The 13,767-nt window shown below is 42.9% G+C and overlaps 1 protein-coding gene across 1 annotated transcript in view; it reads right to left on the minus strand.

Moving 5' to 3' along the window:
- Positions 1–255: 255 nt before the first annotated feature.
- The window catches only part of LOC144826622 (synaptotagmin-7-like), a 236,625-nt gene continuing 223,113 nt past the window's right edge, over positions 256–13,767 (minus strand). Inside the window, exons 4-5 of the mRNA XM_078685145.1 lie at positions 3,528–3,694; positions 256–2,121 (exon numbers count right to left, since the gene is read on the minus strand). Of these exons, the coding sequence (XP_078541271.1) occupies positions 1,972–2,121; positions 3,528–3,694 (317 nt within the window). The 3' untranslated portion in view covers positions 256–1,971. The remainder of the gene's footprint in view (positions 2,122–3,527; positions 3,695–13,767) is intronic.

Consider the following 13,767-nt stretch of genomic DNA (forward strand, 5'->3'; position numbering starts at 1 on the left):
TTCAATATATATTTATTTATTTATTTATTTAAGTTCTTAGTAGAGAAACATAATATTCTCTAACCAAGAATTACTAGTGCTAAATTGATTTCTCTTAATATGTGTATATATATATATATATATATATATATAGAGAGAGAGAGAGAGAGAGAGAGAGAGAGAGAAAGAGAGAGAGAGAGAGAGAGAGAGCACTAGTAATTCTTGGTTAGAGAATATTATGTTTCTCTACTAAGAACTTATATATATATATATATATATATATATATATATATATCTTTATTACAAAATCACACATACACATATTCACTGAAAAGAAAGCTCACAGGTGACATCACAAATGGCTTCAATACTGGTAACTTTTCATCCCTTGACCAAGCTGTCTAACATTTCCTGGATCAATCTGAAGTGGACACAGTTTTGGGATAATTTCGTGCAGATATGGCAATCATATTCAAAGTTATAAGCTATGTAAAAACTGTTTTTTCATTTGAAAACGAGAAAGTACAGAGTCAGCAAACTTTCTCTGAAATATATTCATATATACGATATATATTTTATGCCGTGGAAGTAAAAATAAATCCTGCCCTATAACATTTTATTTAGTGTAACTTTGCTGAAGGACTTTATTTGAGATGTCATGAGTAATTTCATCAATTATGTCATTTAATATGTCATGAGTGATGTAATATGTGAGTGCATGGCAGAGACGTACTTTATAGTTAGCTTTAGCTCAGTAAATGATACCTGGTGAATTTCACAATGCAATCAACCCACCATAGACACTCCCATCGCCCCCTTTTTTTAATGGTTATCCGGCCCCTTATACTTTATTTTTATTTTTAAATTTCAGGACATGGGGATTGCGACCCTGTGCCCTGTAATGGTGACTGCAACATTTATTTTCATGTTATGGTAGGCAATCGGTGCACGAGATCCCATGGAACTGATTGAAGTAGGATGGCCGACAGGAAAAAATGCCCCTTCAGTCAATCAGATTGCTCTATTATTTGAAGTTGCGTGGCCACAGGACTCCGACATACCAAACTGTCCTGATATCTATACATGTTAAACCTTAATGTCTCAGATACAACTGAACAGATTTACACCAAATCTCAAAAAACAGACTTTCTGGGTAAAATCTAGATGTCTACCAAATTTTGTGTTATACAGTACAGCCATTTTGGCAGTAGTGCTGTTCAAAAATTCCTCTAGAAATAGCATAGGGAAATGCATTTTGGTACCCCACTTTTCTCAATACATTGCTTGGTGGATCATCCAGAAGCTTTCCATGAAAGAGCTGAGGTGGATGACCTGTTACTTTAGAAAGTTTTGTGAAGATTTGTCAAACAGTGCCAAAGTTGTTAGCAAACCAAAAAATCTATTTTCTATGGTAACTAGGTCCTAACTATATATGGTGGAAACCACCACTGTGTGTGTGTGTGTGTGTATGTGTATGTGTCTATGCACTCACATATACACACACACATAAATCGTCCACAGTTTTTTTTTTTACCTAAGATATTCTGTTATCTTACAGCCGTCCCGAAGGCTGAAGCCCTCACTGCTCATGCCCTTGCTCTGAATAATTCTAGAATGGGTTAATCCAAAGACATGGATGGGCAGGAATATAACAATAATACCTCCAAGTTCATCATTGTAGGTCACTACCAGCTTTGAATATACAGGACTTGTGCCAGGGCACATAAAGTTTCAGTTAATGCAACATCACAGGAAACACACCAGATGTCTCCTGTGCTTCTCTGGGACCAGGAGTCAGAGGCTGTCCATCTTCGACCATAGACCATTAACCCGTCCATCTCAGGTACCAAGAACATCCATAGCTACGGCTCAGTGGTTGAAGGAGCCACGACCTACCAAAGTCATGCAAGACGTAAAAGCTAGGCTTGATGCCATCTGGCTCCTTTGGGCTGTGATTCCAGAAACAAACAAGATGTTGGCTCTTGGCCTGGTCTAAAATGTATCCGGCTGGAGCGTATGCCAACGGGCTGATTCCACATGACCTCGACTGCACATTTCCTTCCAGTGAATGAGTCCTGCCTCAGGGGCACCCACTCCAATCTGGACACGACCCAATACTGTGCTGCGCTTGTAGATTCGGCCCTGGGAACAAAACAAAGAAGATACTTGGTTTGAGGAAACTATATGCAAGATATTGCAGATAGGTCAAGCATGGCTACTAATTGGCCTCATGTCCTGAAAATCACTTTCAACTGCCACTGGCTTCATAGTCAACATCGCTTTCCGATAGGGGAAGCCGCTCCATTAGGGCGGAGGAGTGCTGCCCCCCTGCCACAAGCAGAAAATAAAACGATAATGAATGGGTTTTCAACCTGTTTTGTTATCGTTTTATTTTAATCCCTTGGACCCACCCCCAGGACTCTGATGAGACTTGGGGCGGGTCCAGGGGATGACACTCCTGGTGCGGGAGCGGTGGGCACTCACTTCACTGCGTTTGAGATGTTTGGTCGGCTGTCTCAGACCGGCCAAAGCCCTCATGCGCAGGGAAGCTCTCTCCAGTCCTACCTTTGTTGCTGAGGCTGGAGAGAGCAGGTACAGGCTCCCAGTCTGCCTTGGAGTGCAAGGTGCCGGCACTCTGGCCAATCCTGAAGCTGCTCTCATGCAAGAGCAGCTTCAGGATTGGCAGCAGGGTGGGCTGGGAGCCTGCGATCAGGACTAGAAGAAAGACTAGGCGATTCACGGGAGATGGTGGCGGCAAGGTAAGTTTATTTTCTTTTTACTTTGTTCTGTCCCCCAAACCCTTCCAACCTCCCTCCTCTGGCCCAGCCTGCTCCCCCCCACCACCCCTAACTTGGGCAGGGGACGAGCCAGCTACTGCTTTCCATGCTGGTACATTTAGCTTATATTTTTTAGTTTACATTTATGTATGGACCATCATGGAAAGTGTAGTATGCTAAAAGGTATAGGACTAGCTGAAGATGGCCTCCATGACATGCAAACCCCTGGCAGTCATGACAAAGCATTTATTATGTAAAGGGTGGTGTCATCTCTTGCAGTGCTCTAGAGACAATAAGGAGTGGATAGAGCTGGGTGGGTAGAAAAGCAGTACAGTAAGCTCTTTTTACCACCTACCCAGAGAGAAATGACTTTTCATTCGTTAGAATTTTAAATGCAATGCAAGTATAATTGACTTTGCCAATGCTTGGTACCTTTGAAGGCTTTTCTGAGTCTCTCTCTGCTCACTTTGCATGGATTGGTATTAGTATATATTCAACTGACTACTTGTGTTTTCTTAGATTTGAAAAATGGAAGAAAATTAAATAGAGAGAAGACTCTGCGATTCAGTTTAATATCTTAAATAGAAGTCAGTTTGCTTCAAGACAATTTCTTGGACTGCAATGGGAGTTTGACCTAGGTGTAGATTAAGAATTGTCTGTGTGAAGGGAGTGGTAGTCGACCAAGGACGATAAACCTATTAAAATGGCAATATGTTGCAAAGATCTGTCCTTTCTGGCAGTCAAAGACAACCTATCACATCTCGCACTCACCTGCATCACTGTGAATTCTAAGCAGAGGTGCTGCTCCTGGATGTTCCCCAATGGCACATCAAATAGGTATGGCGCATTCCACACCGGACTGCAGCCTGCTGCGGACTTTGTCTCTTTCGTTTCTCGTACCCGTCCATCCTGGTACAGGTGAATGATAACATAGTGATCTGGAAACGAAATCAAGATTGCAAAAAGAGGACTTAGAAACATAGAAAATCCCTGAGAACACATCATCGCATGATTCCCTGATCAGGGGTGGCTCCGCCGTACTGGCGGAGGAGCGTCGCCCTACAGCCAGCAGATGATAAATAAGATGATAATATCACAATGTTGTTATATGTTAAATGTCGTATACTTGTAAAGCGCACAGCTGCCCCAGCAAAGGGGCGTCCCGGCGCTGTATACCGCTGGGGAACCCGTCCTGGCTTTCCCTAGGGGATAGTCCCTAATGGGAATCCCCAAGGTGGAGCCAGGCATCCCCGGCGTTGATGGGGCCATTGTGGAGATTAGGCAAGCTAATGCCCAGAGTTGCCGAGTGGGACACCAGGTTAGAGTAGGCACCGAGGCGAGAATTGTCGAGTCCGCTGACCCTGGTCCACGACCCTGCCGCGAATTGAACCCTGGTCCCGGGCCGACTTCTGCTCCCGGGTCTGCCGCCTCTAACCAGTGAACCACACCACTCCACCGTTATCACCGTTATCATTTTATATATGCTGTCTATCTGAGCCCCGCAATAAATATAGGGCAGGGCGGGGCATGTCAGGGCGGAAGAGTAGTGTGCACTTTTAAGTGCGCATGTGTGTTTGGGGGGCTGTCGTAGGCCGGCCAAACACACATGGGCACTTATGTTTCTCCAACCCAGCTGCGTTACACTGCTGGGTTGGAGAAAACACACAGGCACCGATTCACTGTCTGAACGGCAAACAAGGCTGCTCAGACCAATGCTGATGCTGCTCTCATGCTCTGAGAGCAACGTCAGGATTGGGTGTGGAGCCTGTGCCTTTAGGGCCCATCCCCTTCTGGCCTGATGAACAGAGCAGCAAGGTGGCCGTCAGCGGAAGCGGAGTGGCAGGTACGTCTTTTTTTACTTTTATATATTTTCTTTCCCCCCTGACGAGCTCCCAGCCATCCCCCCTGCAGCCGCCCTACCACTTTAGATAGGTGGAGCTGCCACTGGAATCGAGATTCCATACCCAGAGAATCAGCTCCTAAGCGCCTTGAGACCCTCCGGGTGAGTAGTGCGCTATACAAATGCTATGATTGATTGATTGATTGTCTGTGGGTTGTTTTATGGAAAAGTGAACCTTAAACCTCACTCATTTATTGCTTGGTTGTGAATCTAAATTGGAGACAAAAATTACAGAAATTAACTACCAAAGTGTGGTCTAAGCCTGTAGTCAAATCTTTACTACGAAGATGAAAATGCGTTGAAGTACGAATACATTCCTAGTGGGGCCACTGACCATGTCATGAGTGATGTAATATGTGAGGTCATAAGCAGTGCATTGCAGGGGCATGAGTTATAATTAGATCAGCTAACTATAACTTTTGCATTTCTCTGGCTTTGTACGAGTGAAATGTAAGCCTAACTATAAAGTCTCTGTAACATTTGGTTCTGATTATATATATATGTATATATATATATTCGCAAGTCACAAAGGAATCACGATCATGTGAGCAACCATTTTTATGGTGGATTCGGCCACCATTTTGTGAATGACTGGAGAGTTTCACACTGTGTGAAAAAAACAGGCAAAAGCAGACACTATAATAATGAGAGTGTGACACCAGTGCACAGGCCGTTCACAGTGGGGCTTGTCCACACAGAGATTGTTGACTGCAGGGCATGGCCCATGTGCAGTGGGAGTTGGAAATTAAGCGCATTCATAAAAAAAACAATTAAGTTTACTGGGAAAAACAGTTAACAATGACGTATGGTTCTGTCTCAACTGCGTAAAGCCACTGGAATCCAACAGTTATGGTTATCAAAACACACCATAACTTGCGACCCCCACCATCCTGAAATCACCAATGTGCCTTTGGCACGTAAATAAGAAAAGAGCTGTTAAGAAAGTAACATAGTAGGCAGCGTGCCGTGAAGAGTGAGTTATGGAGTGTGTTACATGCATTGATGACCATAAATGGTGAATATATGTGGCTTTACATAGTTCAGATAGAACCATAATTCAGTTTTAACTGTGTGCTTTCAGTAAAAAAATATGTGTGTGTGTTTTTGTGTGTCTGTGTCTCTGTGTGTGTCACAAATGTGTATAAATTCTCCTTTTAGTAGGGTGTGTATAGGTCACTGAAGGAATATCTAACTTACCAGTTTTTGCCTATAGGTAGCCTGTGGGGCCAACATTTCTGGGGGACTTTTTGTTTTAAAGATTAATAGAGGAGAAAGTATAACGAAATGCAAAAGCAGACTGTGAGAATCTTTAATCATACTTGTCATGAAAAATAATCATCCCTTTGAAAATGTACTGAAATCTGCTAGGAAAAAAGTCTTGCAGGATGGGCTTTAGCAGTCTAAACAAAGCCAATAGCTCTTGCTTTAATGTGATAACATATACAGACACATGAATGCATCAATGCTATTTTCATGCATTACAAATGAAAGACAAATCTATCGGCTGTGGCAGTGCTTGTTTTAAAATGGTTTGTTTTATTGACTGTGGTGTTCTGGATGATCACCAAGAGGTGGCAGCAGTCTTATGGATAAGGATTTCGTGTCATCGGGTCTAATAATTATCAATGTAGCAATTACCGTTGCCTGTTTCTCATTTGGGGACGAAGCCGAGAAAATACAGGCATGGCTTCAAACGAGAGAATTACAGTCATTGGGCTGCATAACACCACATTTCTGGCTACATGCAGTCCTTGTGGGAAAATTAAGCCGGTGCTTGAAGCAAACACTCATTACCACCATAATATGAAAGCAAGTATCTGGAGGTGGCAAAGAATGTTTGTTCATATTGATTGTGTGATATTTTGTTATGATGGTGATTTGTTCTGTTGTATTTTGTGTTGCAGTGGCTTTTACTACATTATTGCTATATTATGTATTGTAGTGTGGTTGCTGTGTTGCACTCTGTTTCGTTATGTTTACTTTATATAAATACTGCTACATTTCAAGACAAATCAGCACATACTTTTAAATTTCCCCTGACAAGCAACCATTCACCATAGCTGCCAAGTTTCCCAAATCCATGCATGATCAGCTGCTCCAGTGCAGGTTTTTTGCTTGAATTCTGAGACCTAGAGTCCTGGATTTATAACGGAATAAACAAGACTGCAAGTCCCAAAATTCAAAGAAAAGACCTGGACTTGCAACTGGGAACCTTGGCATCTGGCAGTGACAGCCATGGGCCTCTGAGTACAACTTTGGCCGCTGCCATTTATTATTTTACAGATTAAGCTCTAAGGTGGTAATATAGTACTGCTCCACTTCTTCCACTCTTTGGGACACCAGTCAGGGCACACCTGTGGCAGAGACTTAAATTAGCACTGCCAGGGCTCATATTATGTGATGCAGTCAATAGAGTGCTGCCATCCCACAAGCATTCACCATCCGTTTGGTATGATAGGTTATGAACACTGCTGGCTATGATCTCATTAGAGGGTCTGTCCCTCATTTTATCCTAATATTTGCTCAAACAAGGACTGTTATCTTGTTCTAGCCCTCCAAAACACATTCACCCCAGTCGCATGCATGTACTCATCTATTTGCATTGGGCTCGGTCCAAGGTTAAGAGGGTGTTTCACATGAAAACAAGCTACGGTTTAACAAATAAGAAAAAACAAAAACATCACGGGGTTGCAAATAAACAGTATATAGACTTGTAAAAAGCATAAACTTGATACATAAGCCTGGCTGAAATAGTCTTCTCAAACACCATAAATGCAATAATGCTAAACCCGCGGATGTATGCTTCTTTTAATAACCACAAAATATAGGTACGTATAATATCAAATAAAATATAATTGGATATAAACGGATAGACAAAACGTGGTAATGTATTTACAACTGTTGTGTTATGCTCAATATCCTTCCTATGCCTTCTACCCGCATGTCGCTATTCCATTCTGTTATCCTTATTATTGTCTGCAGACTTTTTAATAAGTATATGTTGGCCATTTATGAAAACTCTTTTACCCCTGAAATGAAAAAATATATATTTTTAAAATATATTAGGTACTATAGTAGAAGAAAATTTCGATCAGACCAATTGTAGTCGCCTCAGGGAGTATGATTGTTTTACTGTAGCTTTCGACAGACTAAGGAGGTAATTTTCAGAAGAACCTCATGTTGTAATGGAGAGGTTCACCCTTTATACACACCGTCAGTTACTTGATGAATCCATCAACACATATGTTGCCAAATTAAGAACACTGGCAGCAAAGTTTGGATTGGTAACTATTGATATGCACATCAGGTATTAAATTATCATCAGATATTCTAATGAAATAATTCTAGACCAATTATTAAAGCATCTTAATCTAACTCTGGCTGACACAATTGACATTGGGAAGAGTGTCAATTTCTTTGTTCAAGACTTTAAATGTATCACAAAAAACAAACGTTGCTGTCATTTCAACTAAGAAATATTTTGATGGATTTAGACCAGAAATAAAATCGGACAAATTGAGAAAAAATTGGAAATATTTTTCATAGAGATAACAAAATAGGTTGCAGTCGTTGAGGTACAACAACCCATATTTCTTTATCTAAGTCTTGTCCCGCTATTGGAAAAGAGTGCTTTAATTGTGGAAAGATTGGTCTTTTTTCCAGCACGTGTGTGAAAATGAAGCCTGGTAGAATTTCTATCATACAGGGTTTTCAGAAAAATATATTTAATGTGAAAATATGATTTTAGGTATATCCAAACAAGATGTATTTCAAAACTGCGAAGATTCTGGAAGTAATTATATACATTCAAATTGTGATGATGTATGTAACACTAATTGTCGCAAATGTGCATTTTGGGGGAGATTGTTTAATGCAGACTGGGCGAAGAATATTTTAAAGAACTGATTTGTGCATTTACATACAAAAAATTAAAATTACATGCCATGGCTGATTCAGGGTCACTTTTTACTATGATATCAGACAAATATTTTTGTGCCATTAATTTAAAACTGAATGATGTCAGAGTATATGCGTATGGAGGGAAGAGTATTGATGATTTAGAATCCTTTATAACTGCTACTTAGTTTCAAGACAGGAAAATAGTAGGTATGTTTTATGTGGCAATTGATGGTCAGACTGTGTTAGGATGTTGGCATCAAGCTAGAATGGGTTACCCTCAATCCGAGTGTGAAAAATCAGTCTTTTTATGTGGAAATGGACTGTTTACAAGATATTTTTGTTTTATTGAATGATGTTGACATTAAATGTGTATTATTATAAAGACACAACGTTTTGGGGAAGGGATAGGGATAAGTAAAAGGGTTTACATAGAATAGTGTGCTTAAGGAAAATGTTAGTCCAGTAGAAACATAAACTTTGGCATGTTCCCATGAGCTCTAGATCAGACTTATCCAAGATCTTAAACAAAATATGTTAAATCTAGGGAAATGAAACTCTTTGATGCATCAGAATTGGTTTCGACAATTGTGCTAGGTAAATAGAAAACGGATGACTTGAGACTGTGTTGATCTAAAATCTGTAAATAAATAAATAGTGGTTAACATCCATCCATTACTATGCATACAGGATTTACTAGCTAAAATTGATGGAATATTGCATTTTCCATGCTAGACTTGAAATTGGCTTAGCACCAAATAGAACTCACTGGAAGTTCTTCCTACATCAACACCTACATTTAATTCAAATGGAGTTTTCAGATATACTAGGAGGCAATTTGGCTTGGCCTCTGTAGCCTTGGTGTTCCAGAAATTGATGTGTATCAAAGGTGTGGTGGCTTTTCAGGATGGAAAAACACATTGCCAAACACAATAAGATCTTAGATACGGTCTTGGGTATTCTCAGGGATAGAATGATGAATCTACAACTTGAAAAATTTTAAATTATATAAACAAAAGTGAAGGAATAGCTCAAAAAGATGATTTTATTAATTTCTATTATATACGTTTGTTAGCCATCTGATCAAGATTAGCTTTCGTCATTCTTGGAGCTGTGTGAGTTTTATTCTTGTTTTTGTAGAGAACATTTTCAATGGCATTTCATTTAAGACTGTTACTAAAAAAGGGAGTTGAGTATGTGTGGTAATGAGAACATGATATTGCATTTCAAAATGGTTTGAGTACTATTATTAAGGCTGCTCCACTCTCACCTTTTTCCTAATGCATTAAAAGCATTATAACCATGAATGCCAGTGCATCAGGTTTGTGTGCTGTGTTCATACAATTCAAAGGAAATAAATAGGTCACCATTGCTTTTGCTACAGTTGAGGATGTCAGTCAGCATGTGATTGGTGAAAATGAGTGTATCGAGGGAACACAAGATGAGGTCAGTTTGGGTAAAACTCACAATTTTATTGTGTAGTTTAGCCAAATGAAGAATTATTAGATTCAGAAGTTAGAGTGCTTTGCTCAGTTAGAGAGATATTATATTTGGAGGGTAATTTGATTCCGAAAGGGTCTTGTTTTGTTCCCCCAAGCACTTTTCAATCTTAGCTAATGACCGTAGCACACTTTGGACATACTGGGGAATCAAGCACAAAAGCACAATAGGAAAGTTTAAAAAAAACTATTCTGGTGGCCCTACATGAATGATCAGATCCTGTATTTTGCAAAACAAAATTGTGAACAGTGCTCTAATTCTAATAAAGTTTTGGAAACAGCCAATTCAGAAATACAATTTATGAGTATATACTGGCACCATAAAAAGAACTAGCAAAGGATTTGCTGGAACTTTATGAAGGTTGGTGGTATGGCAAAATGTATGCTCTAGTCATCATCAGATTATTTTTCAAAATAATTTGGATTGAAATGGTTATGTAATCCCAAAACTGATTCTGTTATTGAATTTTTAGAAGGTTGCTTCAGAAGGGAAGGTATTCCATCTTCTATTATTTCTAACAAGTGCCATCTACTTCACATAATACTTTTTTGAAAGATTTTAGATAGTCAGAGAAAATGCCTTAAGTGATGTAAAAGTTGCGGTATTTAGCAGTGCACGGCGAGGACATGATTTATAGTTACTATAGGGTATGAGTTATAGTTACTTGCGATAACTATACCTGGTGAATTCTAGTGGTTTTGTTTAAAATAGTGGGGCATATTCTCAAGGAACTATCGCTGTGTTATCGGCACTTTATCACAGCCAAAGTTGCGATAAAACTAACGCCCTATTCACAAGCAGGTGGTAACAGCCCATATCACCAGTTTACCCGCAATAGCAGCTGCAATAAACATCGCCACTGATGACCCCGGCAACTATCGCTAATGAGATGCAGAGTAGGAGTTCCCGTGCCAAAAGCCGTGACAACACCACTCTGCAACATTCTCAACGACCAGCCAGATTGGCGATAAGACCATAAAACAGGCGATAGGGCGAGTTAGCAGCAGGAAACTAACACCTGCTCTGACATGGTGCAAAGTCAGACGACAGCATGCACCAGAAAAGTGAGCCGAGCCCAGAGTCACACCTGAAGGGCAACAGATGCCATGGAGCCACTGATCATGCAGGCCGGACACCCAAGAGGCCACAATACCCACCGCCACCACCCCCAGGATCACCCCCCCCCACCGGACCCCTACTGAGGCAGCGCAGGCAAAGACAGCGACCCCCTGAAAACGCACCAACCTCACAGACCCAACACCAGACAATGACATTACACACCACAGGCTCAAAGGGAGAACCAACATCCCACCTCAGACAAAGCTGCTGGCCGTGCTTCACCTGTTGGCCTCTGGTACCTACCAACCAACAACTGCCAGAGTCAGAGGAGTCTCACAGCCAGCCCTATCAAAGTCCCTCAAACCTGTCCTGGATACCATCATCAGCTTGGTACCACAGTACCTATACTTCCCCCCACACTGTGCAGGAACAGCTGTAAACCAAGCAAGGCGTCTACGCCATAGCTGACTTCCAGCGAATTTTGGAGGCAATTGACTGCACACATGTCCTACTGGTGCCCCCTGGCAGCACTGCACACAATAATCGCAACAGAAAGCACACGCATTTCATCAATGTACAGGCAATAGCAGTCCCCCCTTGAAATCTCCACCAAACGTCGACATCAACCACCCAGGCAGTGTGCATGATTCCTACAACCCCCGACAGTCCATCAGCAACCAGTGCTACCAGGATGGCACCTAAGGAAATGCACTGCTCATTGGCAAGTACCAAATGAACACAACACACACCTCAACTCTACAATCATGCAACACTGGGAATGCACATGTTACAAACTCACATACAACATGCCAAAAAACATGCCCACCCACCAGACACATCAGCCCAACTTACTGTGGGAATCTGGGCCAGCCATGTACATATGCCATCAACGGCATGGCACCTCAAGCTACACAATAGCTGAATGTGATGGCCAGACTGCAGTATGCAGACCACACACATATCTATGTCAACATACACCGCTGGTGTATGGAGTGTAGTGGACGCAACCATGTCACCCCTGCCAATGGGGAAGATCACGAAAATGTAGCTTGTTACGTCCCCCCCATAAACCCGAGCGGAGTGGGCTGGCCCGGCTTACTCCAGGCCAGCGTAGGGGTGTGAATAAAAAGCATGTAGCTCTGGGTGTGGTTCTCTTCCGGAATGCCCAACCTCTCTGCCAGTGCAGCGCCTCTCACCCCGCCACAAGGCCAATGCCGTCGCCGTGGGCGGTGTTGCCTGCGATCCTGTGCGCATGCAGCACCCCAGGCTGCTGGTTCCTGAACCCGACTTGCCCGCCCCTGCGCACCCAGGCCTCACTTCTCACCTGCCGACACCGGCGTGTGTCAAAGAGGGCCCACCGCATGCCGGTGCAAGCTCCAAGCCCGAGGCCAGCGATCCTGGCAGCCTGCTCCGACCATCACAGCCTCTGCGAGCAAGGCCTGCAGTACTCCTTTCTCGTTGACGTACCCTACCCGCATACACAGCGCACTAGAAGGTCACACATTTGGAACTGAGTCTTAATTACACTATGACAGAGGACGATGTTTATGGCTGATTTTAAGTCACTATACTCCCATCGATTTGGTGCCACTAAGTCTGTACATAGCATCACAACCACACGTTTCTGTGGGCCCTTGCTGGAAACGCCTACTGCTTACACTGCTGTCGAGTTGGTCACACATTTGGGACAGAGTCTTGATTTAGCAATGGTGGAGTCCTTATCATTGTACCGGCATCATTGCAGACTACAACTCTCTGAGCCCTGGTGCCACTAAGTCTGTTCCCCGGCACTCATGGACACTCTCTGGTTGAACTTTGGTGGCGTCTGAGTCTATGGACTAGGGGGTTGTCTTCATCCTCATGTAGCTGATACCGAATTGGTGGTGGAAACAAGGTTGTAGCATTCCACTCCTCCATTTGCTGCTTCCGGATGGCTACTGCCCTCTGCATCAAGCCCTGGAGGACACCTTCCACTGTCCCCCGCAACCCTCTGCCACATTCCCCTTGGAGATCGCCGAGGACCCGCTCAGTCTGCGTGGGCCGAGCTCAGTGGGCCAGGGTTCTGTACTGGAAATGTGTGAATGCATGCATCTCTGTAGCAGTGTGGGTCTCCTTTGTGGGGTGTGGGTGGTCCCTGATGGGACTTAGACACCCCTTATGTGATGTAGTTCAGTTTCCATGAGTTCTGACCCCACCCGCACCTGTTCGGCCACCGCCTTCTGGCAGTCTGACACCTGGCATTGGAATGCGATGTGTGCCTCGGTGACGTGTTGGGAGCCAGCCGTGGTGGCAGGTGCTTCCTTCTGTGTGGTCTGTGCAGGGGCTGGGTTCTCCTCTATGTAGCTTGGCAGCCCTGCTCCTGGAGGTGGGTTGCATGGTATGTCCATGAACTGTTGTGGTGCGTCGGTGTCGAAGGTGTGTGGGTCCTCTCCAGCATCACTGATGAGTTGTCTGGTCTGCTCTGCTGGAGGTGTTTTTTGTCCCTCTGCAATATGAAGGTGAGATGCATGTTGACATTGAGCTGACATGAATGTTGGCGCATTGTTCTTGTTTACATGCAGACTGTGCGACAATGTACATTGTGACTGTTTGGGCGGTGCTGGCAATTTGAGGGGGGACAGTGGACATTTGGACTACATGACGGATGTGAGGTTG

This window comes from Lissotriton helveticus, chromosome 3_2 (assembly GCF_964261635.1).
Source record: "Lissotriton helveticus chromosome 3_2, aLisHel1.1, whole genome shotgun sequence".
In the NCBI taxonomy this organism is placed as follows: domain Eukaryota; kingdom Metazoa; phylum Chordata; class Amphibia; order Caudata; family Salamandridae; genus Lissotriton; species Lissotriton helveticus.